This window comes from Saccoglossus kowalevskii, chromosome 13, assembly GCF_978046115.1.
Source record: "Saccoglossus kowalevskii chromosome 13, keSacKowa6.1, whole genome shotgun sequence".
NCBI classification, from domain to species: Eukaryota; Metazoa; Hemichordata; class Enteropneusta; family Harrimaniidae; genus Saccoglossus; species Saccoglossus kowalevskii.
The window spans coordinates 13354360-13381548 of NC_140653.1; the positions used below are offsets into that span (position 1 = coordinate 13354360).

The 27189-nt window shown below is 36.6% G+C and overlaps 1 protein-coding gene across 1 annotated transcript; it reads left to right on the plus strand.

Moving 5' to 3' along the window:
* Positions 1 to 2882: 2882 nt before the first annotated feature.
* LOC144348101 (NXPE family member 3-like) lies at positions 2883 to 26960 on the plus strand. The gene is made up of 5 exons (XM_078007597.2): positions 2883 to 2963; positions 20277 to 20385; positions 22686 to 23404; positions 23622 to 23677; positions 24830 to 26960. Exons 2-5 carry the CDS (start codon positions 20302 to 20304, stop codon positions 25648 to 25650), a joined length of 1680 nt encoding a protein of 559 aa, XP_077863723.1. The 5' UTR covers positions 2883 to 2963; positions 20277 to 20301; the 3' UTR covers positions 25651 to 26960.
* The last annotated feature ends 229 nt before the right edge of the window (positions 26961 to 27189 follow it).

Below are 27189 nucleotides of genomic sequence, written 5' to 3' on the forward strand. Positions count from 1 at the left end.
ATAATTTCAGCAAACATGTGACAGAGCTATAGGTACCTCTCCTTATTACAAGCCTATAATGACTCACAACCTGGAGCCTGTGTTTTAGAATAGGGATATTTCACATTTTAGGGAGGTACACATTTACACTTGTTACTAACATTTATACATATTTTATGCTTGAACTCAACATTCTGGCCAATTCTCTGACAAATGTATTGTTTTAAAGGATACCCCCCTCCCTAAAAGGCATGCAATAAAAAAAAATATATAAACAAGGTTTACTTGAGAAAAAAAGCAGGAAAAATAGTTGGTCAATACTTGCTATTTAAACCCTCCACTATGAATGTGATTGGTTCATTAGTGATTTGAGAACTCTAAAGCAGCCCTCTAAGTAGCTGTGGCAATCACATTTTCAGACTGGCCACAACAAATATTTTCTTGGTAGCCAGGTGGCCACTACATTTATTTTACTTGACTACCAATACTACATATAATTTTCAAGGCTAAAAATTAACAGTAGTCTAAGGCACATAGGCTACCAGTTCTTCTCCAGGGGCCACCATTGTTGAACATTAGTAGCCCAATAGGACTACTAGAAATTTATAAAACTAGAATTTATCATCAAAACAAAGTATGGAACAACAAACTGGATATCATTCATGAAATGAGTATTGACAGTCACATCTGTTTATGACTTGAACCACAAATGTTGGCTACTAAAAATTATTATGGGCTACCAGTTTTCCAATTTACCAGCTACCGACAGAATTTCCAATATTTTGCGACAACCATACGTTGCCCCCCCCCCCCCGAGACTACATATGATTTTTTTCAACATAGGTCAACGAACATATTTTTCAGATATGATGGGATGTTTCTGTCAAAGGAACCAATTATAAACTACCCAAAAATGAATTTTGGGTCATTTTGTGTGTGTGGAATAAGGAGTTAACATAAGAGTACATTAGAGTAAAGCAAATCCCTTCTCACTGGTTTTCCAGGATCTCTCAGTTTTGTTTCAAAATGGTAGCGAACAGTCGGATAGTTTAGCGCAAGATGTTGTGTTGCCCGATATCTTGACGGATTTTTTTTCAGTTGTAAACGGGTACTGTCAGTGAGTCGACAGTAATCAAAGTACATTGCGCTGTTCAGGTCGACATGAATCAAACTAATAACATACTACAAAGTAATACAATGAACACGGAATATTTCGCGGGCTCGAATATTGCTTGACACAGCCCGTACCACTTGGCCTGTACTGTACAGTGCGCCCGGGACACTGCCGTTCCAGCGAATAGATCCGTCGGTCAGACAATCAGACTGATTCACTTGCCCGTTTTTCATATGCTGGAATTTCCACTAATTATGAATAACTCACCTGTACTGTGTTGCTTTATGTCACCTCTCTGTACACCTATTTTATCGTATGCCGATCTGAAATCCGGTCTGCAGGTTTCGCGTTCTGAGAAAATAAAAAAAAATGGCGACCTTGTATGTGCGCCCTAGGTAACTGAAAACTCGTAATTCGGCGTAAATGTATGGATAATTGCACCAATACTGTTTGAGAAGAAAAAATATTAAAACAATTGGTATACTATCTCACTTTTGGTAGAATATGTATAAATTTTCTACAAAATTGTGTAATACGTTCATTACATGCAAAATAATTACGAAAAACTAATGAAAACTTCGAAATATACTGTAATGTAGGCCCCTATGGCGTTAAAAAACCCTACGGACGCTTAACAGACGTGGTTTTGGTATCGTTATTTTTGGAATTAATCATTAACATTTTCCTCGTTTCTCTGCTCTGTCGAAAGAAGTTACCTATGCCCTTTTCACGCAACTGTCTCATTAAAATAAAATATTACATTTAGAACAAGCATCGAAAACACGTAACAAGAGGTCCCAGTTAAGTTGCTTTGACCAGGGACGTACGAGTACATCCATGCTTTGACGATTGAGTGTCATGCAACTATTAGATTTGAAAAACCACCATTTCGACTGCTCATGTGTGATCAGTGTTTTGGTGAGCAGTCAATGTTTTTCAATGAGCGAGCGAGCGAGCGAAAAAAAAAGCGATTAAAATGCTGTCGGTTTCCGGTCGGACAAGACCGCGCGGTCGGAAATCAAGCAATAAGCTGTGGGTGTAAAAGCGGAAGGTTGGGCGAAATTGGTACCGTAATTACATAAACTTTCTAGTATTGATATGCAAATCGGATTTTTCAGCAAGTGACAATTAGGATTACTTTCATGGGAGTGTTGTGCTTATGTTGGTGGTGTTTATAAACAATCACACGTGGCAATGTTTTGAAATAGAAAAAACGTCGAAATATGCCTTATAAAATGGAGTTTTTGTTTAGACTAAAAGCACAGCCATAGATACTGTCATAACCATCAATAATTTAAAATAAAAAAAAATATTGAAAAAAAAAAACACATTAAACGTATGCTAACCCCTTAAGTGTGCGCCCAACATTACTATTTGCTTTTTTTGCTATTTTTTAATGCTGAGAAATTTGACCTCGTAGGCTTTTCTGCGCACATTATATCAAAAAGGTGTACACATTTGAAAAAAAATAGTTCTGTTCCACTGTTGCAATGCCAATGGTCGAAAACTTGATTTTTAGGCGTAGCTTCACGCAAAATATTCGTGCGCCTAAGGGCACCTATTTCAAACTAGTTACTTTTTATTCCGGCGCTCTATTCTATTCATATGCAAATATAAACGTATTTCTGTGCGTAATGATAAGACCAAACAATAAGTGTCAAAATTCACCACGGCAATTTATGTTGTGCACCAAACTTCTGCTAAACTATTTTATCTTATTTTACTAATTCAGTCATCTAAACTCACTAAAATAAAATCGGTCACCTAAGGGGTCCATTCCCCAATATCCAGTTCTGCTTTCCCCTAAGTGTATACATATTGTTATACAAATAGCATTACCAGAATATCTCGTGTCTGCCTGGCCGTAAAGGTATTTTCTTCTGATTTATTTTTTGTTTAGAAAGTTGTTTTATGAACACAATTTGTAGTCAAGTGCTTAAAACACAGTAGTCGGTATAGTTGGGAATTGAACGTTTTAGATGAGCTGCTTAAGGTAGCCATGGGCATACGTGTTGAATTTTACCTAGACAACCATGTTTAAGTGATATTTAGTCGTTACACCCTGTTATTCATACGCCAAACAGACATGTAGTGTTATTGCCAATCATGTGGTGTGTGCGTACACAACAAAGGTTGGTAAAGTCTCCCTGATAAAACATGCCTTTGATCGACAGAATCCCTCGTTGATAGAATCGGTAGGGTGGAAACACCGTGAGAAATTCTTTCCGACTTGGGGTCCAGTTTATGGCTGAAGTCATCCAGCTGTTGAGTATACAGTGGTTGACCACTACTCCTTACCACCCACAATTTAATAGGCTTAGGCATGTGTGACGAACACCCCAATTATTGAGATTAGTTTCTATCCCCTTATTTTTCACGCATCGAGAAGAACCCAAAGCCAGCTTGGGCGTTTCACCTCTTTTGAACTTGTGTATGGTCGAACAAGGAGAGGCCCTATGACAATACCGCATGCACTTTGGACTGAAAGGCCTTTCCTTTATTGTTCTTTCGCTTTAGTCCCACTGTTTCTATTCTATGAGTAATATTCGGTTTTCACCACTTTCTTTTGTTCTTGTGTTTTCACATTCCTTTTTGTTATTCTAGTCTTCGTCTTGAAGACGGCAGTTTGTTTATTGAAATGCTGTGGTGATCACTGGTTGGCGCTCTTGCTAATTTATTTACTTCGACAGTTGTAGTTGGACTAATTTACCCGTGCATAAGTTATTCGGTATTTGATCTTGTCTATCCATATGATTGGTGGGACATTAATGTAGTACGTGCAAGTAAAGGTGGTGTACAGTAATATAGAAATTTGGATTTGTGAGTTTATATTAACATTTACATGCTGGACTGACGATATTGCTTCGTGGGCAACGCCCAAGATTTAGGTGTTCATATTCCTGCTCGTGTTTCTGTTTTCAAAACAAATCCACAATATATAAAACATGAAAATTAAAAAAAGGATGAGCATTTACGTATATATACATTTTTAATCAGATTGTAGTTTACTCAAATGGACATTTTGTACATGACTGCTGTTTGTGTGGATGAATATCAAATAAGAGCTGACGCATATAAAATAATCGTATGCATATTAGTCAACTTAATGAACGTATATATTAAAGTATAAAGTTCAGTCAACAGCTTACTCAAATTGATTGAAACTATGTGCATGTATGTTGCTTGTGTAAATCGGTAACTTTTAATAGTTTATAATATTTTATGCAATTTAATTAGCTAACAGAAACAAATATTATGTTGGAAATGTAGTTTTTAAGTAATCAGCCCAATTAAGTTGCTTATTAGATTATTGGTTACCACATGGGACACTTAAAATTATGTCTATATAGCATAAAATTAATGTCTGTAAATGTTTAGCATATTATTCACAAAAGTGTACAATATTGTGGAATACAATTCTACACAAATACAAAAAATACTACGATATTTTTTATGGAGCCAGGATACGTGTACGTTATCTAATTTATTCAAATGAATCTCGTTTTCAATCATGTTTGTTATATATTATATATTATAATGTATAATTTCATAAATAAGATCTTTTATAGGATAGAAACCGTTGATAAGCTCTTCCTAAACCGATATACACAATATATACAAACTATCAGTTACATCATATTCCCCTTTTTTCAATCCACTCATCCTGTGTTATTGCACAAATATCGCCTTTTCAGAATTGTGTTTTTATAAGTAAAAGCTTTGCTGTATGGTTTGACTACTTTGCAATAGTTTTTTTATTCTCCCTTCTCAACAATGCCAAACTGTCAGTTACATTACAATGTCTTGTAAGTTGTGACATCGTCGTCTGATAATTTTTTTTTTCAGATTTTTAATTATGTAACGATGGTTGACATCTGTAAGATAACTTTTTATATTTTTGGTAGTAACAATCTATTTAATTTGTACCATAGCATCTACTATAATAAACACATTCTAATCGATTTTAGTAATTTATTACTGGACATTGTTCTATATATATAAAGTCACTTGTGTAAGTTTTCCCACGGTTTAATCATAAAGAGGTTTGTTTTTTATAGTCTTTAAAATATTCTTTTCAGTATTTTGTGTTTTGATTATTTGATTGCTGGAAACGCAAAGCCTTTACATTAAAGCAATGCGATACTCATTTACTATCTATTGGATATCTATCCGAGTAGGTACAATATTTTATATACAATGATATGAAAACAGCTGCGTTACTATAAAACAGTAAGTAATGCATATTTTTGAGAAAATACGAAAACAAGATTACAAACATTATGCTGTGAGAAATAATCTCAAACCGATTTGACAGGTAAAAAAAATAAAAAAATAACATAATGAATTAGAAAATAAGAAAATAATTTATTATTAATTACTTGAGCAATAAACCACCACTGGAGGCGGGTATACCACGAGATATTGCACAACTCACGACATATATATATATAGAGTGAATTGTGCAATATCGAGTGGTATACCCGACTCCGGCGGTGGTTTATTGCTATTATATTATATCAACTTCATTTCTGTAGTATTTTCGTCACTTTCGTACTTTTTACAAAATAAGAAAGAGTCGTTTTCGAACGACGTGTAATAGGGTTTCTGATGGTCGACACGGTGATCAGATGTGGGCCCTGGAACCAGTATTTAATCACATATCCAACACACTCGCGCTCAGTACACAGAAACGCACAGAAGAGCAAGTTTAGATATCATCACAAGCAAAGAAAGTTTATTTCTACAACGCAAATTTAATAAACTGAACAAGCTAAACGCTAAATTTACATAGCTGTGAATAAATTATCATCAGCAGAAATTACAGGCAGCGCGCACTGTGTGCCATTTTTGAAAACTTGTGCTGTAGACTTGTTATCGTTGTCGAATTTTCTATTTTGTGTTTGTTATGTTGACATTAATTGGTCTACTAAAGGTGCAGTTATGAAACAAAGCAGATGCCGCATGTGTAATTTGTTTGTGGGTATTAGAAATAGAAGCGGTGTCAGATTCTGCGGGAGTTGGTCCAGACGCTACTATGCCGGTGTTCTCTGGGGTACGGATGACGTTGTCGGAAACACCCGCTTCGATCGCTACGGTCACTTTTCTATCAGAGGATTTGTTTTTATACCCCAAACTGCGAGACAGAATACTGGACATTACTTGACTATGATTATTGGTGAGTTTGTTGGTGTAGGACCGAACACTAGCTTCGTCTGTATGTGCTGTGAAATACATATTAGTAATGTGTTTGGTTTCAACTCCTGCGGAATCTAACACAGTGCACGCAGTTGCCCTAACCACAGGGTCTGTGCTTGGTCTGTGCCCTAACACAATGATTTGTATGAACTCTCAACAAATTTGCTGCTATCGAAATCTCTTTCATCATAGATCCCAATTTATTTTCACCAAGGGGTGAATTACAATACCAGACTGTGTCAGTGGGTGTTACATTTATACGGGGCCTCTTAAACAACGCATTTTGCCCTGGGTGCAATTTGGACAAATACATTTGAAATGCTGCAGCGGGACAATTTTCGCCGCCTGTGTTTCGAAATCGTCGTCAGGGTGATTTTTGGTTTTCTCAGAATATGTCCTTTTTACATAACGGGTTTCGTTGAAGCTTTCTTGGATGCCAAAACTTCGAAATCCCTCCCGACCCCTGCGGCCAAAATGAAAGGTCAAATCGAACCAAATTGTACGTAACAGACTCAGCGGGTCGCTAGTTGACATCACCCCACTGGACGTTAACTTTCTCAAGTCAAAGGTGGTAATTGGCGTTTTATGACAAATTTTGTCCAGTCCGTCTGCCTTGAGCTGTTTTATTAATGCAGTGAAGATATTGTTGGCAGCTTTGAACTCTCTGTCGTGGATTATATTGATATTTCGGTGGTATGGTGGCGAGATGAGGTACCGATTGATGGCTGCACGCATTCCCGATAGGCTTGATTTGGAGTACCGCTCCCCATCTCGACTTCTAGCTACGGCGTAGAAACGGCGTAATATAGCCGCTAAATGAGATGAACGATTTATTGGAAATGATGTTTGTGTCAAGAGGTCAAACTCGCAATGTTTTGTTTGTAAACAAAAACACGAACAATAGTATGATCGATGTTGTCACTCACCTTTCAACATTTTTACTCCACACGCTATCTGCTTTGTGGTTGCTTTCTCGTCTTTTAGCAGCTCAATTTTGTGAAGGTCAATTTCATTAAAATTGGCAAAGCGTTTTTTTTTATGTCCGTCTGGACGAATTCTTCGGTTTCTGCAAGAAAATCTTGCTCTTGTAGCTCCCGTACATGATACTCGGCCACTAATGTTTATATTGCAGACAACGAAATCATGTCGCATGCAAAAATTGTAGGTTGTACAATTTTTTTTTTTATTTAACCACTGTTAAATAAAATATGTATATATGCTATCAATATTACCCCAAAATTTACCTAATATTTAAATGCCCTTATCATTAATTGTTTAAGCATTACACTTGTATTCATACTCTGGGGCCTTATTTGGAACACCATAACTGTGCATTATGCTCTATTTAACCATGGCTTGCATACATTGAAACAGTCTCCCAACAAATCACAATGATGCATTCATGGCAGTGATACACTGGTATAATATATAAAGCATGGCTTTATTGTAGTGTTACAGACACGTTTAGACAGAACGGAACTTGGAATGTTTTCAAATTACGTCACTCAGTCACGTGCCTTCCGGCCGGAAAACCGGCCCAAATGGAACAATATGGCGATTACTAGTTACCTGCCATCCTGCGTAACAAGTGTCACGCGCCATCCTCCGGTAACCCTTGCCACCACAAGCGGTGATTTTATCAAGAATCGTGATAAATAAATACGTTCTTGCATTAATTGAACTGGAAAATGTATCAAAATGATTCAAATACTTCATAAAGTAGTTGGTTTAAATAAATATAGTAAAAGTATTATGTTTTACCGTGCTTTGTGGACGTAAACGGCTATTTTGATAAAGAACTACATTTTTGTGGATTGATTACAAGGCGTAAATAGTTTCCCGGGAGATTTTGAAATGGCAGCCTCCGATCCGATTGTGAAATCATGCAATGATGCCTTGAACCCCAACATGTAGGTAAGTGTTAATTTGAAGAACTTTACCATTGTTTATTCACCACAGAGACTATTCAGGGGACAAGCCGTAGATTTTGTGTGTTTATCCTTAGACAACTAATAAATTTATTTGTTGTCTGAGGTTTATCATAGGTTGCTAGATTGTTCTTCTATAGTAAAATATTAATCATCACCATTGTTTTGCTGCTCACTGTTCTGTGGTTATGGAATGCCCCCTTATATAATAAAATTTGCATACAAAGGAAAACAAATTACTAGTGGTGGTCGGTGAATCACAGTTTTTAGTAACCGTGGGTGAATAAATAATTTGTTTCTCAGAAGTATTGGGCAATTTGCATTTTAGATTATGTCTTTTAAATAAGCTAATATAAACAATTAGATCTCATTTTTTAGCTCCGCTGTCGACTTTGTCGAGCGGAGCTTATCATATGAGTGATTGTCCGTCGTCGTCGTCCGTCGTCCGTGTCAATGTTTTACTTTTTCGACTTCTTCTTGTAAACTACAAGCCTAAATGCTTTGATACTTGGTGTATATGTACCTTGGGTAGACCTCTCTTAGGTTTGTTCATTTCATGTTCATTTCATGTTGATCTTTAATTCTCTAATTTTGGTGAATATTTTTGTCATCTTTGGTAAAAACTGATATTTTCGACTTCTTGTTAAAAACCGCAAGTGCAATTGCTTTGATATTACATCTATAGGTACTACATGTGGACCTCTCTCAGATTTGTTAATGTTGTAATGATATTTTTAATTCTTTAATTTTGGTGAATATTTTTGTCATTTTTGGTAAAAACTGATATTTTCGACTTCTTGTTAAAAACCGCAAGTCCAATTGCTTTGATACTACATATATAGGTACTACATGTGGACCTCTCTCAGATTTGTTCATTTCGTGATGATATCTTCAATTCTCTAATTTTGGTGAGTATTTTTGTCATTTTTGGTAAAAACTGATATTTTCGACTTCTTGTTAAAAACCGCAAGTGCAATTCCTTTGATATTACATATATAGGTACTACATGTGGACCTCTCTCAGATTTGTTCATTTTGTAATGATATCTTTAATTCTCTAATTTTGGTGAATATTTTTGTCATTTTTGGTAAAAACTGATATTTTCGACTTCTTGTTAAAAACCGCACGTGCAATTGCTTTGATATTACATATATAGGTACTACATGTGGACCTCTCTCAGATTTGTTTATTTTGTAATCATATCTTTAATTCTCTAATTTTGGTGAATAATTTTGTCATTTTTGGTAAAAACTGATATTTTCGACTTCTTGTTAAAAACCGCAAGTGCAAATGCTTTGATACTACATATATAGGTACTACATGTGGACCTCTCTCAGATTTGTTCATTTCGTGATGATATCTTCAATTCTCTAATTTTGGTGAATATTTTTGTCATTTTTGGTAAAAACTGATATTTTCGACTTCTTGTTAAAAACCGCAAGTGCAATTCCTTTGATATTATATATATAGGTACTACATGTGGACCTCTCTCAGATTTGTTCATTTTGTAATGATATCTTTAATTCTCTAATTTTGGTGAATATTTTTGTCATTTTTGGTAAAAACTGATATTGTTGACTTCTTGTTAAAAACCGCACGTGCAATTGCTTTGATATTACATATATAGGTACTACATGTGGACCTCTCTCAGATTTGTTTATTTTGTAATCATATCTTTAATTCTCTAATTTTGGTGAATAATTTTGTCATTTTTGGTAAAAACTGATATTTTCGACTTCTTGTTAAAAACCGCAAGTGCAAATGCTTTGATATTACATATATAGGTACTACATGTGGACCTCTCTCAGATTTGTTCATTTTGTAATGATATCTTTAATTCTCTAATTTTGGTGAATATTTTTGTCATTTTTTGGTGAAAAGTGATATTTTCGACTTCTTGTTAAAAACCGCAAGTCCGATTGCTTTTATATTACATATATAGGTACTACATGTGGACCTCTCTCAGATTTGTTCATTTTGTGATGATATCTTCAATTCTCTAATTTTGGTGAATATTTTTGTCATTTTTGGTAAAAAGTGATATTTTCGACTTCTTGTTGAAAACTGTAAGTCAGATTGCTTTGATATTACATATATAGGTACTACATGTGGACCTCTCTCAGATTTGTTCATTTTGTGATGATATCTTCAATTCTCTAATTAATTTATTTTGGTGAATATTTTTGTAATTTTTGGTAAAAAGTGATATTTTCGACTTCTTGTTAAAAACTGTAAGTCCGATTGCTTTGATACTATTCATATTGTTCATTTTCTAATGATGTCTTCAGTTCTTTAATTGAAATGTGCATCTCAGCCGATAGGCTGCTTGTTTACAATTTATTTTAATAATATACTACATTGATATACATAGTGTATATGCTATGCTTTCAAAGTCCACATTTTGGCGATGGCCGCTACAAATTGACACTGACTAATGACACAGGAAATGTTTTATTAAAAACAAAAATAAGAGAAAAAAAGATAGATAGTTACAGCTATTAACACTTTAATCAAAATAAAAGTTATACTTACCTACATTAATTTCAGTGTTTCCATAAACAATACTATTTTATTTGTCCTATACAAAATGTACCCACTGTCAATGCAGCATGTCTAAGTGTGCTGCTCGACAATATAAATTTGACATTGATGATGTAAATATTATAAGGATTAAAATTATAATAAAATACTAATTTAGATTTATTTTTATCTAGGCTTCTGCTATTGTTGAAATAGATTCAGTCACAATGCGCACTATAGCTGCTACGTGTATGTCATTCTAATTTTAGTGGGCAAAATAACTTTCACAGTTTCTGGTTGTTGTATTTCATTAATAAGTATTTCTGTTACAAGTACAATTTTTCATATATTGTATTTTTACTAAACATGTTCATTTTTTTTTTCGCAGAGTAAAAACTTGTTGTAAAACTTACAAAGAGCTGAACACACAACTGTCTTTTTTTATTATGGCTCTTTTCATGGCATTGAGTGGCACTCTGACTGCTGTACAGCTGGACCAGTTACCACAGTTACTACAGCTACAAAATATTGCTAAGAATGTTCCTGGCATGCAAGAGAATATAATAATGTATTGCACAACAATATATGTTGTCTGTGTTTGGATTCACAAAAGAGCAGTGCTCCCCAGGGATGTGCTGCACTAATTGTCTTTAAGTCAACTGCCATAATTTAAGTGCACCTCCAATATAATCATACCTGTGTTAAATTTGTAACACCTCTTTTACCTGGGTACTTTACCCCATGAAAAACTCCTGATAATTCAAATCCAATACCATATTTGCTCTATTAGAAGCACATATATATATGTGTAAATAAATAAGTGTTTTGTCTATTGATGAGCTAATACAGTAAATGTGGTTCACAATTAGTAGGTCAAGTAAGATAAGACCAATTTAAAGGGTAGTACTAGTAATTTTCAGTCTGTGAACAAATATTTTTTTAATTTTCAACAGATATTTGTCTGCATTGGTGTAAGGCTGAATTTCAATAGTGGTTTACATGTTATGTATAGTCATCTGTATTAACTACACTTTGCATATCAACACAAGTGTGGTTACAACCAGAACAAAGGTCACATGACCATGTTGGTACAAGTATTGATTTAAGGTTGAAGCCTACTCAGCATTTTTTGAAAAAGTTGGTCATAAATCGCTCACTGGTCATTGGTTTATTATGTAAAATCGTGGAGCTATTGCCCCATAAAATAGCATTCTTTTGTGTGAACAGTGCCATATTTTGAAAAACTTGTCCTAATATTTTTCAAAAATCGCTATTTTTAGAACAATTCCATAGAGCGCAATGTTAAGCAAAAATTGCATTTTTCAACACTTTTTAAAACCAAGGTTTTTAAAAAAATTCAGGAAAACAAAAAGTACCCCTCATTAACAATATATATTTTTTTCAGCCTATGTCACCAGCCTACAATTTGAGATATGGCATAATATCTCTGCCATAGGAATCTATGGTAAAAGCACTATAATACTGCCAAAATAGCCAATATTCACTAAAATACAACCACATATTTTTTCTTGAAAATTAACCTGGTGACCCCCAACTTTTTTTAAGTCAATATATTGCCTAGAAGTACAATTTATTAAAAAATAGATAAATTCTGGGTATTTGAGTAGACTTCTACCTTGAGGGTTGGGAGGGTCAAGGTTTACACTTGAACAAGTGCCTACATTTGGACAACAGTAGTATTTCAAATCATTCTTTTGTTAGACTTTCATAATAACATTTATTTTTATAGTGTATACATGTAATAGAATCCCATTATAAAATTATATGTATACATGTATATCACAAGAATGTTTGTTATATATATATATATATATATATATATATATATATATATATATATATATATATATATATATATATATAGGTTCATTATCCATTCATTAATAAATTAATAATACCACACATTTGCATCAATCGATGTGCCTTTACAATTTTCATTGTGTTATGATTTGTTTTTTACTTATACTGATATAATACAATGTTTGAGGCCACTTAAAGCTTATTCGTTGTAAGGTGCTCCAAATATTTACAACTTTATTACTGAAAAAGTAAGATTTCTGACATCCAGACGTGACCAAATTTTCTTAATTTAAAGTCATGGCCTCTAGTTATAGATGTTTTACCATAAATGCTCACTGACTGGACATGCATCAGGATTATAAAGCTACACAGGTGACTTTGTACAGTAACCGTATCTCTAAAAAAAACAATTTAGCACCCTAGCTTTAAATTTCATTATCATGCAGAGAAAAAAATAATTTGTATAAAAGTGACATTGCAAGTATTACCAACCTACAGTTTGAAAAAAATGATAAAACATGAGATATTGATAGTTATGAATATTGTACTTGTATCAGAATTACTATCATTTGAGAGTCCAGTTTACAATCTTGACACGAGTAATGCCACTCTAGTTGGTAGGTCACATTTGTTGAATTTCTGAAATGGCGATGAATTAATTCCTTTCAATCCATTACATGATTGTCCAACGGTTTTCATAAATATCCTAAACTTTTGTAGTACTTGTGTACCTCTAAGTAAAACTTCTTCCGGAACTACATACGTGTGTCTACTGGATTTACAGTGGATGAAGAGTGCTTCATTAAAATTGACATAGAACGACATATAGCCTGACAAGTTGGCGTAGGTGGCGCCCTGGACTGCTGCGATCCCCACCAACGTTGGTGGGGATCGCAGCAGTCCAGGGCGCCACCTACGCCAACTTGTCAAGCTAAACGACATACTGCATCTGCTGACCCCGTTTCACGACCCATGGCTTGTGTAAATTTATCTGGGCCTAGCCGGTGGATTAGCGTCTTGACATTACACACTCCATACTTCTGTCTCAAATCATGTAAAAATACGAACAACAAAGAAATTTAGTTTTTGACAATGCAACAAAAGTTATTATTAATTACATTTTTAAGAAAACCAACAAATTATCCGCAATCATGATATTGCTCCACCAATTGCATAACAAAATACTATTAAAAACAAAATAAGGAAATCTTATCTAAATACGATTCTAAGATGGTCGTTATATTATCAGCTTCGGCTTTACGGCTTCCGAGCTTGATATAAAATGATAATCCAGCAGTCGAAAACTAAAACAGTGAATGACGGTCGTGCCTCCGCTTGTTTGCATTTCTGTGTTTATGTAAATGTAGTTCAGGGTTCAGTGCGCGGAGGAAGATGCGCAGTGACTGTGCGCACAAGTTGTGGTTACAGAGGTCCGTGGGGCCGATGGTAGAGAATGGTTACCTGCGTGTTACTTGCCATTCGCAAAGGACGTCATGAACCAGCGAAGTAGACAGGGAGCGCAGGATTGCAGTAACCCCATCACGTGCGCCCGCTTACGGTGGAAATGGAATAAACTTTCTTTCTTTTTTTTCTCGGAAATCGTCAATTCAGCTAGAAGGTCGATCTACCTCGCTATCTGCCCTCCATGTGATTTAAATTCATGTTAATTTCAGATCATAACAAATCCATATCATAAAAAGGAAGAAAAAATACAAACCAGAAAATACGCTTCGACCGTGTTTGCCATAGTAGGAAAAAATAGAAATAGACAAAATATTTATAACACGTGAAAATATGCAGCCGACCCATTAAGCTAACTGACTTTTGTCTGAGAATTTCTTCAAATGTACGAATATGCGTCTTCTGTAGACAGCAGTTAGCCGGACAGCGTCCAATATAATAAATATTGAATCTACCAATTTCTGCGTTGTCAATGAATCACACCCCTTTTACGTATCGCATTACAAAATCAGATAGGAATTCTTAAGGATTACCCGTCAATCCAAAATAGAATCAAACTCTTTGACTCCAATATCAAATGCGTTGCTAACTATATGAGAAACACACAAGCGAGTTATACTCACAAACGGATGTGGTCAATTGAATTGCCAATAACTTGCGTGTCGGACTATACCATTTAGGTGTGGGGGAGGTGGCTGCGGGATAGTTAGCTTGATGTGGTTGATTGACAGGTCAACTAGTTACCATGATGTGGTTGAGTGACAGGCCAATTAGTAACTGCCATTGCCCAAAGCTTAACATAGCTTTTAAGTGCACCCTTACACGTCCACCCAGTCCTGCTATAGGTATTCCTTCAGTTTCCCTGTCTTCGTTTTATCAGTTCTTCCAATCACCCAAGTATTTCAAATATCACACATTTCCACTGCCCTCGTCAATTGTTTTAGACAAAAAAATATTTCAACTGTCAGTCATGTAGTTCGACCTTTATATTACTTGTAGCGTTCACGCACAGGTTCGTAGCACGTGCTAGCAGGTCAAATACTTTAGTCCGTGCTAAGAAAACGTGCTTGAACGCTTAGCACGGGCCTTAGACTATTTGACAACATTATGATTAGATGTTGACAAAAAGTAATTAAATTAATAATTAGCAAAAACAAAACAAAGCCCGCACACTACGTGAGATTTAATGAAATATGCTGAGTCATGGTTGAGGTATGCTTGAGTATAGTTTGAATCTACACATAAAACATCAAGTTGAAGAATTAACTGCAAGTAGGATTTAAGTAGGTTCAGCTCTTGTACAATGAATTTCGAAGATTTAGACTATTAATTACTAGTCTGAGCACGGGCTAAGAAATGCTAAGACCCGGTGTAGACACACGAAGTGTGCGTCAACGGATAGCTATGGCTAAGTGACCAAAACGCCATTGTATTCAATGTTCATTTGGAATATTTACTATTATTCCTAACTATTCATTTCGGCATGCCAGTTCCGACGTGACAATCAACGCGAACATATAGAAATATTGTTTTCAGGGAAAATGAACTGACGATGAGACTCTGTGCTACCTCCTGTTATTCTGCAATCTACACTTTCTGAATTTGTTTGGTATTGTTTTATAACGTATAAGTAACAAGTATACCTTCCTAGTTACTGTACCAGTAATCAGTAGTTAAAAAGACTGAATATGTTTGTATAACGGCTGTATCCTCACGTGCGTGAACGCATTTGGATATATCCGATATTTATATTTATATTTTTTTTATTAGACGCATAAAATCCTTAGGAAAGGATAAAAAGGGTCTTACAGAAAGAAATTAAAAAACAAAAACAAACTACAATCTAAAAAGTAAAACAAAAAATAAAAAACTTTTCTAAAAAAAATAAAAAACAATAAAGACAATTTGCAGCCAATGGTGAGTACAGAATATGGAATGAACACAAAATGTAGCCTAATACACTGATAGTTGTTGCTGTTTTGTTCCATACAGCTAAGCTAAGGCTGGTGCTAGAGTATGGTTTGCCATAATCAAAATGAATTTATTCTGACTATTTTCTTTATCAAAATTTGGAACTTTATTTTGTGCAGTCAGGAATAATTTGTCCCTAAGGTGACTGTAAGCTGGACATTTCATTACAAAATGTTGCTCATCCTCAACTATATTTTGGCTGCACATATCACATGTTCTTTTATCCAGCGGCACATTATTATGTCTGCCTTTCTCAATTTTAAGGTCATGGTTGCTTGTCCTGAATTTTGCAATTAACCTTCTAAGACCATGGTTCTGCATATTAATTAGGTAATTTTTAATTTTTAAATCTTGTTTGAAAAGTCTGTATGTTCTTAGTTTGTTTTAAGCCAAGGTTTGTTTTCTATTATCATTATGCATGTCTAAGATCCATTGGTTCTCAAATGATTTGTTTATTTTTTTTTATGAATAAAGTCTAAATTTTTCTTAATTATTTTTTCACTTGAGTTTACAATGGTGACAACATCTAAATCTTGCATGAGGGTTTCTACACTTGTAAACCATTTACTTTTTACATTCTTATTTATATGCAAACATATGAGATTAGCTAAAATCTTAGCCCCTACATCGTGTTGCGTAAACACTACTTTTACTTCTTCTACTCACGGCATCGTACTTACTCCCAGACTTACCCCTATTATTCCTATCACGGTTGTGTTTTAGACATTGATATTAATTATTCTTGTATATTTCAATGGCCTTCAATGGTCATTGCGTCAGGCTGACATACATTTCAGTGGTCCTTGTGTCAGGTTAGCATATAGTTCAGTGTCGTGGCGTTTGGCTATCATATCGTTCGGTGCGCCCAGACGTCGAGCTAGCATATAGTTCAGTGGTCTTGGTGTTTGGCTAGCATATAGGTCAGTGGTCTTGGCGTTTGGCTAGCACATATTTCAGTCTAGTGTGCCATGGCGTCGAGCTAGCATATATTTTCAGGGGCGGATCTAGGATTCAGGAATGGGGGGGGGGGGCGATAGGTTGGCCGCAGGCCAAGTGCGCGAGCGCCGATGGCGCGAAGCCCAGTTGGTTGTTAAAAATGGGGGGCCTCGGCCCCTTCGCCCCCCTCTAAATCCACCCATGATTTCAGTGGTCTTGGCGTCGGGCTAGCCTATATTTCAGCCTAGTGTGCCATGGCGTCGAGCTAGCATATATTTTCAGGGGCGGATCTAGGATTCAGGAATGGGGGGGGGGGGGCGATAGGTTGGCCGAAGGCCAAGTGCGCGAGCGCCGATGGCGCGAAGCCCAGTTGGTTGTTAAAAATGGGGGGCCTCGGCCCCTTCGGCCCCCTCTAAATCCACCCATGATTTCAGTGGTCTTGGCGTCGGGCTAGCCTATATTTTAGTGAACCGGCGTCGGACTATCTTATTTCAATGACCCTGGCGTCAGGCTAGCCTATATTTCTGTGTTCTGACGTCAGGCTAGCCTATATTTCATTGATTCTGGTGTCGGATTAGCAAACTAGTATATTTCAGTGCTGCTGCCACAGGCTATCCTATATTTCAGTGGTTGTGGTGTCAGTCTAGCCATGCCCGGGCATTGGGCTAGCATATATTTCAGTGTCTCGGCGTTTGGCTGGCATATATTTCAGTGACCCTGGCGTCAGGCTAGCATATATTCCAGTGGTCCTGGCGCCAGGTTAGCCTATATTTCAGTGGTCTTGGTGTCAGGCTAGCCTATATTTCAGTGGTCTTGGCTGGGTTGACGTCTGGCGTCAGACTAGCCATTATTTCAGTGTTCTGACATCAGGCTAGCCCATATTTCAGTTATCCTGGCGTCAGGCTAGCCTATATTTCAGTTATCCTGGCGTCAGACTAGCCATTATTTGTGTGTTCTGGCGTCAGGCTAGCCTATATTTCAGTGGTCTTCGTGTCAGGCTAGCCTATACTTCAGTAGTCCTGGTGTCAGGCTATCCTATATTTCAGTGATCCTGGCGTCAGACTAGCCATTATTTGTGTGTTCTGGCGTCAGGATAGCCTATATTTCAGTGATCCTGGCGTCAGACTAGCCTATATTTCAGTGATCCTGGCGTCAGGCTAGCATATATTCCAGTGGTCCTGGCGCCAGGTTAGCCTATATTTCAGTGGTCCAGGTTCCAGGCTATCCTATATTTCAGTGGTCCTGGTGTCAGGCTATCCTATATTTCAGTGGGCCTGGCGTCAGACTAGCCATTATTTGTGTGTTCTGGCGTCAGGCTAGCCTATATTTCAGTGATCCTGGCGTCAGGCTAGCCTATATTTCAGTGATCCTGGCGTCAGGCTAGCATATATTCCAGTGGTCCTGGCGCCAGGTTAGCCTATATTTCAGTGGTCCAGGTTCCAGGCTATCCTATATTTCAGTGGTTCTGGTGTCAGGCTATCCTATATTTCAGTGGTCCTGGTGTCAGGCTAGCCTATATTTCAGTGGGCCTGGCGCCATCAAAGAGCCCAGAATAGTGCTGCTCGTCTTATTACTCGCACAAAAACGTCTGATCAAATAACACCGATATTCAAACAGTTGCACTGGCTTCCAGTCACTTACAGAATTAAATTAAAAATACTCCCCATTACTTACAAAGCTCCACCTCAGTTGACTTCACCATACATTTCTGATCGCTTACAACAAAGTAATCCTGGTAAACTCTTCGCTCTAGCAACAAACAATTACTCGAAGTACCAAAAAACAGACTTAAACCATATGGTGACCGATCATTCCCTCATTCATCTCCTTCACTATGGAATCATCTACCAAATGACATTCGCACAGCACCAAATGTTAACACATTCAAATCTAGATTAAAAACTCATCTGTTTCATCAAGCATTCCTGTGAACTGTTAGCGTCTTTGGGCATCATTTGATATTAGGCGCTATAAAAACTATGTATGATATGATGATATATTTCAGTGTGCCCGGGCGTCAAGCTAGGACCACTGAAATATATGATAGACCGACGCATAGACCACTGAAATATATGCTAGCTCGACGCCTGGGCACACGGGAATGCGTCGAGCTAGCATATATTCCATTGGTTCCATTGGTTCAGTGATTCTGGTGTCGGGTTAGCATCAACCTAGCATACATTCCAGTGGTTCTATACGTCGGGATCGCATATCTCAGGTGCAGTCAAGGAAGCTGTTCGTGCAAAAAGGTGTTCGCGAACGTTTTTCTGTGGGCAGGCAAAATTTAATTTAATCAGTGGGAGGGAGAAAAACTTGACTTAATATTGTGGGGAGTGGGTGTGGGTAATGCATTTTTGGAAGTGGGCAGGCAGAATTGTTAACATATGTGGGCAGAAAATTATAACTATCAGTGGGTAAAGAAGAACTTGTGGTTACAATATCGGGAGGGAGAATATAGAGATAATACCCGTAGAATATCGATGAATCGTCAGGTTGCCAGATTGGGTCAAGCGAGGTCAGTTGTGTCTTTGATATGATGAACGCCACCAAACAGGGAAGAGTTCAGTGCGACGAAGAAGCCGACAGGATAACATTCGTCCATCAGTGATCAATCGAGTTTTATGTTTGTTGATATTAGTTTCTTTTGTTGATAAATCAACGTCTTCCCTTATATGGGAAACACGTGGGTGTGAGCACGCCAATTTGACAACATTATGATTAGATGTTGACAAAAAGTAATTAATTTCAAAATAATAATTAGCAAAAACAAAACAAAGCCCGCACACTACTTGAGGTTTAATGAAATATGCTGAGTCATGGCTGAGGTATGCTTGAGTATAGTTTGAATCTACACATAAAACATCAAGTTGAAGAATTAACTGCATGTAGGATTTAAGTAGGTTCAGCTCTTGTACAATGAATTTCGAAGATGTGTAAGAACAGGTGGGGAGAGGGCTCTGAAGACCACTACCCAGTGGGAGGGCATTTTTTTGCAGGCACTAGTGGGAGGGAAGGTAGTGAGAGGGGGTGATGGGTGGGGAGAGGGCAGCGGGAACCAAGATGCAGTGGGAGGGCATTTTTTTGACGTCAGTGGGAGGGGATTTACAGCTTAACCCCTCCCCTCCAAATTTAAAAACGTGCCAAATATCGATAATGCAATGGGAATTAAACTGACTTTCATCCACTTGTAGTTGTAGTTATTTAGTTGATTGCTCTAATTGAATATCACATATATCACTTCAATAATTACCTATGAATAGCGTGAGACCCAACTAAAGAATCTGGTGTGATGGCTTCAGCTACAGGTCTTCCTGAATAACTTGTAATAACCTGTTTCCTTTTTACACCAGACTTCCGTCACTGTTTGTGAATAAAATGGGCAACATGAAAAAGAAGGTGATAGCAGTGGCACTAATGACGTCAGCAGTGATCAATATAGGTTTCATCCTTGTATACCTGGTACGTACTGATTAATAATTTTATCAACTAATCTCTGGACAATTATGCATTCCATTTGTCCGTATTTGAACACATACGGGCACGATAATAGCAGCGTGTCTGTCTGTCTGTCCGACCTCTCTCACTCCCCCCTCCTTCCCGGAGGCCACACAATTAGCATGATCGATTCCTGACAAGATGATTACATGTACACACAGAACCATGGGTAAAGCCAGTTTTCCAACACACAGATCAGACACCGTCACGGAGTCTGGTTCACCACAACGTTTCATACCAAAGTCACATGAATATCAGTGTCTTGTAACAACGTGCCGCGTTTTTTTTATAGACGCTAGCCCTCGTACAATGATATGCACACCGAATGTTATCCCAATTTACTATTATCAGAGGCCTCCATACAGCGTTTCAGTTCAGTCAGGTGACATCGACACCAACCACTAAAATGCCATCTTCAACAGGAAGGGAACGTTTGTTTCGGGTCACCCCTCCAAACTAACCCTTGGCAGATTGAACCACTGTGGTGTTTATTTAATAGGCGCCCTTAACTACGACAATAAACAACCAATCAGCTATCTTGTATCAAAATATAGTAGAGCGGGTGTTTTTAAAATGGCGACCCAAGCTGAACAGATCAGGCATTTTTTCAAGATTAAGACTACTAGCTGAAAAGGACAGGGGGTGGCAAATCACAATAATTGGACAACAGTTCAACTCTTGAATGATCAATCGAGTAGAGTTTCTGATATTTTCTTTCAGAGTTGAAAGTTTGATCACTGTGTTAAAACATAGTCGACATAAATAATTGCCACTTTGCTGACGAAGTATGCCAAAAACAGCCTGCAATGTTGGCAAAAAAATGTGGAAAACTGGATGAAAAAATGCAGCGCCGGTTTATTGAGTTTGGTAAACAAGCTAAACACAGTCTACACGCACGGTTACTAGAAGAATTTTGAAGTACACGTGCTACACGTCGCCATTTTGTTCTTCAGCTTACCGCGCAATAAATCACAGCGTCTGATTGGGCGCCTTTCCAAAAGGCGCATCCAATCAAACTTGGTCATTTCAAGTTGTTTAACATAAAATACGCAGCACGGGTTGGTGGAGTCGGCACCAACAAACCGTGCGATTCGAACGATGCTTAAACGCGCGTTCTAAAAATATCCAGGAAGATACTTCACCCCTGGTTTTCTAATTGCACACCATTTCTCCTGTCCTTACAAAACTGTCAATTTCCTCCTGCTCACAAATACAAAAAACAAATACCCTGCCCTTAAACATTTTCTGAGCAGCTTTTTCGATGAACAACTTCATTGGCTGCACCTGTACGATCCGTTGATAGTTGGGATGCAGTCTGACAGATTCCTCTTCATTTGCACGTTTTTCATTCATGTTTTAAAACGGCGTCGGTCTGCTCAAGCACCGTTATAGTATCATGCCAGAAGACAAATTATTTTTCCTTTTTTGCAATAGAATTACTTTATTATACCCCATTATAATAAAAAAATACATAACATAAAATGTAGCTATTTTGCGAAAGTGATTTTTGGAGCAATTCTTAATTGGAAAAATAAATAAATGAATAAAATATGTGCTTAACTATTACATAACAATATTACACTTTCAATGTTAATGCTATGGATGACATTAAATCAAACTGCACTAATCCTGTTGGTCAGGATATTAAGAAAGACAATAAATTATTTGAGGGACACTCAGTGACCGTCCATTAATGCGCGTCAAAAATCGTGCAAGAAAGTAAGAAATACGCAATTTTATTGTTCAAAATATACATACAACAAGAGTTGCCTCAACATATGAAAAATATCACCTTTGTTTAAAACCATGTTCTTAGTTTCCTTTCCGTTAATTTAATGTGAAATACACTTTTCCGCTTTACATATCAGAAAACATGATAATTTTACGTCATCTTTCCTTTCTATTTGCATATTAGTATATTAGTATATTAGTTATTATATTACATATAATCAGTATCTTAATCGCTGTAGTTTGTAATGAGGGCGAGGCTAGGACTTTAAATATACATGACATTTGAGTAGCAACCACAAGCGAGGCCTCACCTGGAATATTTAAATTTACCCATACGTATAGGTAAAAAATACCAAATCAACTAAAGCACATTAGGTGGACATAATTTTCGGATGTGGTCAGCTTATGGACTAAGATGCCGATACCTTGGGGTGAATCATTGTATGTATTTTAGAATAGAACATGTTGAGACAAACTCCACAGCTTCATGGGTTCCAGTGAATGTTAAAGTAATTGTACTTTATTCTATCCAGGACGTGTCATCGTATGTTGCCAATTACAATACTATACAACCAGTGCGCAATCTTTACCAACATATCTCTGAAGATGAAATTATAGATGACGTCATACAATATGGCAACAATATCTGGAATATATCCGCAGCTTTTAAAGGCTCGAAACACAGGACCAATGCCCAAACTACTGTTGTGACGCTCTCAAACGATGCTGAGTTTATTTATAGAGGTGACGTTATTGTAATTAAACTCCACGCACGTGACGATAATGGACGAGATCGTAATGTAGGAGGTGATATATGGCGTGTAGCAATAAACAACATGGACAAGAAGTTTTCCTCTATGGGGAAGATTACCGACCATAATAATGGAACATACACTGTACATGTATACGCTGGTTTATCTGGGCAAGTGCAAGTTCAAGTGACGTTAGTCTTGCAGAGAGAAGCAGTTTTATACCAAAGAGACGTGCTCAGACCAACCGAACTTCGGAGCACCTGGCGCGGAATATTCAAACGACGCAAAAAAACCGAACATACATATTGCGTGTTAATGAGAGAGGGAGTTTGGGACAATAAATGCGAATTTCCGCATCCAAAAGCATTAGGAATGACGACATTTGTATGTGATCCACCAAAGACTCTGCACTGCAATACTCTCACTGAAATACAAAATGTGGCAAACATTCCAAACTCTTTGAATAGAACCATGGCTGAAAATAATTATTTCTTTCAAAGGTAGGTGTTATTAATATTCATTTTAGTAATATAATTATTATTATATATTACTTTATAGAGATGAATGTTATTATCTGCGTAAATGAAAACAATACAGATCAGTGAAATAAGTTCATGTAAATGACGATTATTCCAAAAATAGAAATACTGATTCACGATTAAAGAAAGTGTGTATATGCAAGCAATTTAAAAGTTATTCATTCATTTTATTCGTTAGTCCCAATGCAGATCAAGTTATCACAAACAGTAGCTTGAAGGAAATAACCATAAAAGGTGAGTCGTATTTTACTTAACACGATTGGAACTATTTCGGGATAATTGGATTCACTTAAAATGTGCTACTGTAATGGTTTGTTTTCACAAAAATATTTTATTTGTTCGTTTTAGATTTTTTTCTGATAATTTCTTGTATTGATATCAGAAATGAGGAAATTAAGAACAATACTACCCTACAGTAGCACATTTTAAGCGAATCCAATTATCCCGAAATAGTTCAAATTGTGTTACTTATAGTTGTAACACAGAGTAAACTTCGTATAATATGAGGTTATTACAAGGATACCTCAAAGTATGCCCGAAGACAGTACAGTGGGAGTATCACGGTTGCGCGGCGTAATGTCTGAGTGCATACTTTGAGGTATCCTAGTAACAGCCTTATTATTATACATCTTTTGCTTCCAATCATGCACCATGGGAATGCCGAAATCTAAAATGTTTAGAACAGAATCAGCGAAATTCTTAGTGTGGAGTCCGGTCAAACTCTGGTGGCAGCCATGTTTGTTTTCATTATTAGAGGACGCTTACGGTGACAGATGTATAATAATATAATGTAATACTGCTCATTCTGTTCGTAGATTCGTGCACCATTTCTCACTTAATTTGATTAAAAATACGTAAATACCATATACCATTGTAGATACCATTTTCAGTTCTATATTAGACTAAATAAGACGTGTTTTTATTTAACTCTTATTATGATTATAAATAATACTTGTTACACTGAAAAATATCTCTTATATCATACAAACATAGCCATGCATTCATCCTGTAAGTCTAAATATATATATAATAAAGCAGGAACGGCCATGGCGACACTGCATTTTGTAATATTTTAAATTAAATATAAAATTGGATCGATTCCAAAAACAATATTTTCAAAACATTGATGCAAAATACATTATCACACTATTGTACATTTACGTAATATGTGATCAGGTCAATTTACTACCTTCATATTCATTTATACGACGTCTTTGGTTGCTCGAAATAATTTACACAATATCATTTGAAAACACTCAGGTGACAAACAACCACTTTGTAAGTACATAATAGGCTTTCTAAAACTCATCGTTTGCACAATTCCCTAGGGCGGGGTTGTTCACATATAGAGACTCATTGTCATAATTGTTTATTAACCGTTTATAGATCGTAGAGAACCAGACAATCTCCTGTATTCCATACCTCACTGTAAAGCTGAGTTACCAGATACCCTGAGTGATGGTTATTGGTTGGGGTCACGATGGCACTCACTGGTTTGTCAAAGTAAGCAGTGGACGAATGTGACCGAGGTACAAGAATGCTTGAAGGACAAGGACGTGTACTTTCTAGGCGACTCAACCACCCATCAATGGTATAAAATTATGATAAATATTGTTGGATACCCGGTCAATATGACCGATAGCAACTGGCGTCGGAAAGTGTCCAGCATTCCCGGGTTGTTCAATGCATCTGGAACGGATGCATATTCGATTCAAGTCACCGATTTGAAAAACAATATCAACTTTACATTCCGTCATCATGCCATCTCACGTCATACACGTTATCCAATTCCCATTCAACGTTTTCCATTCTTTGTTGATCTTATTGATGGTTTGACAGCCCCGAAATGCAACTATGTCATTGTGCTCAGTTTCTGGGCTCACTTTGAAGCATGGACTCAAACCAGCTTCTCGGAAAGAGTTGCAAATCTTGAGAAGGGTGTAAAACGTCTCAAAAAACGTTGTCCCAATTCTATTATTGGCATAAAAGGGTCCCATGCAAAACATGATGTACAAAGTTACTGGATCGTTTATGACATGATCCGAATTATGAAAGAAACTTTCAGCGGCGATGGAGTGTTTTTCATTGACATATGGGATATGAACTTTGCATATGCCATAGCAAACAAGAAAGACATGGAGACACATATGCCCTTGGCGCTAATAAGGGAAGAGGTGTATTTATTTCTGTCATATGTCTGTCCATGAATAGCGGCATTTGTTCGCCATCAATAGATACAAATAATTGTTTGGTTAGGTGAGCCTTTTTGCATTTTATGCGATTACATAATACCGTATATATGAGAAAACAGTGCTCGTGTGTGTTTTGTTGCGTGATCTGAAAATCAGTCTGTCAATTGACATGATTTCTTCTTTTAGCCCCACTGTGATTGAATATATATGCTTCTTATTAATATTACTGTTTGTCTGTCATCCGTCACCTTTTTTGTCCCCGTTCGAACAATCAAAGATGGCCGACTGGCGGACATACGTAACATTTCCATTCATATTTAGTACATACGTAATACTGGTTTGTTTCTTGATCGGATCCAAAATGTTCGACTGGCAGCCATCTTTTTTTTTGAAAATATATCGACACGTTTGTTAGTCCCCGTTCGGACGTAGTCCGAAAACGGGGACTTTTGTTTTGACATTTGTGCGTCCGTGCTTCCGTGCGTGCGTCCGGACCTGTTGAAATGCTTGGACCAATCACAATCCAACTTCACACATTCATCGTATATAATATTATACATATGCACAACAATTTGTTTCACGATCTGATTCAAGATGTGCCAACGAATCATCAAATATCAAGCATTTCTGTGGCATGCATGGCTTGTTTTTCTTGAAATTATTCATGTTTCACATCAGATCAAAAATGGACGTCCGGCGACTATTTCCTTTTTTGGCTTTACTACTATATCTTTTTCTTCAATGTATCGTTTTTATTGATACTCAGCACATGTTCACTTTGTGATTTGATTAAAAATCTCCGATGAATTTTTATGATCGGATCAAAGAAGGTCTGCTGCTGAGAATCTTTCGGCAATACTAGTATATCTAATATACCCATGTGCAGTCTTATATTTTATAATACACATCTATGTTTATTTGTATCTTCCAAAGTTTTTATTAAATTTCCATAGTCAGCATAGTAAATAAAAAGTAATAAATATAAACAAATGTACATTTAGGTTAACATGAGTGTGTCTGGCTGCAAATGAAATCATGAATGGCAAGATTTCCCCCAGAGATTCATATTTGTTCGTACTATAGATTACTACTACGTGTGTTAGTAAACTTCAACTGAAACTCCATGTTGTATATTCTCAAACATACATTGTTACATGTTCATGCTTCGTTCTCATTAAATTGTGATTTAATGTATCTGATATTTTGTTGATACTAGATTAGTTTATTATTCACTATCAATTACCGACCGTACACTTAATTCAGAAAAAAAATTACACATGTTCAGGACAATTCAATTTGTGATCAAATAAATAGCGAAATAGCAAGCCATCTTGTTTTTTTACTTCATATATTATTTGATATTAGTCATGAATAACAATTCCCCTAGTTACAGCGGTTGCTAGGCAAATAATTATTATCTCAAAAAGTTGTTGATGGAATTCATGACATTTTCAGATGGGGTGCCTGTTGGTAAGAGATCGTCAATATCTTATTGCCATGGCAATATTTTGTCACTATTATACTATTCTTTGCTGAATAACTAAAACAGTTAAT

Coding starts and splice junctions, on each gene's coding strand:
- LOC144348101 (XM_078007597.2), top strand. CDS start 20,302: ATGGGCAACATGAAAAAGAAGGTGATAGCAGTGGCACTAATGACGTCA. Junction 20,386..22,685: donor GTTTCATCCTTGTATACCTG/GTACGTACTGAT, acceptor TATTCTATCCAG/GACGTGTCATCGTATGTTGC. Junction 23,678..24,829: donor GAAGGAAATAACCATAAAAG/GTGAGTCGTATT, acceptor AACCGTTTATAG/ATCGTAGAGAACCAGACAAT.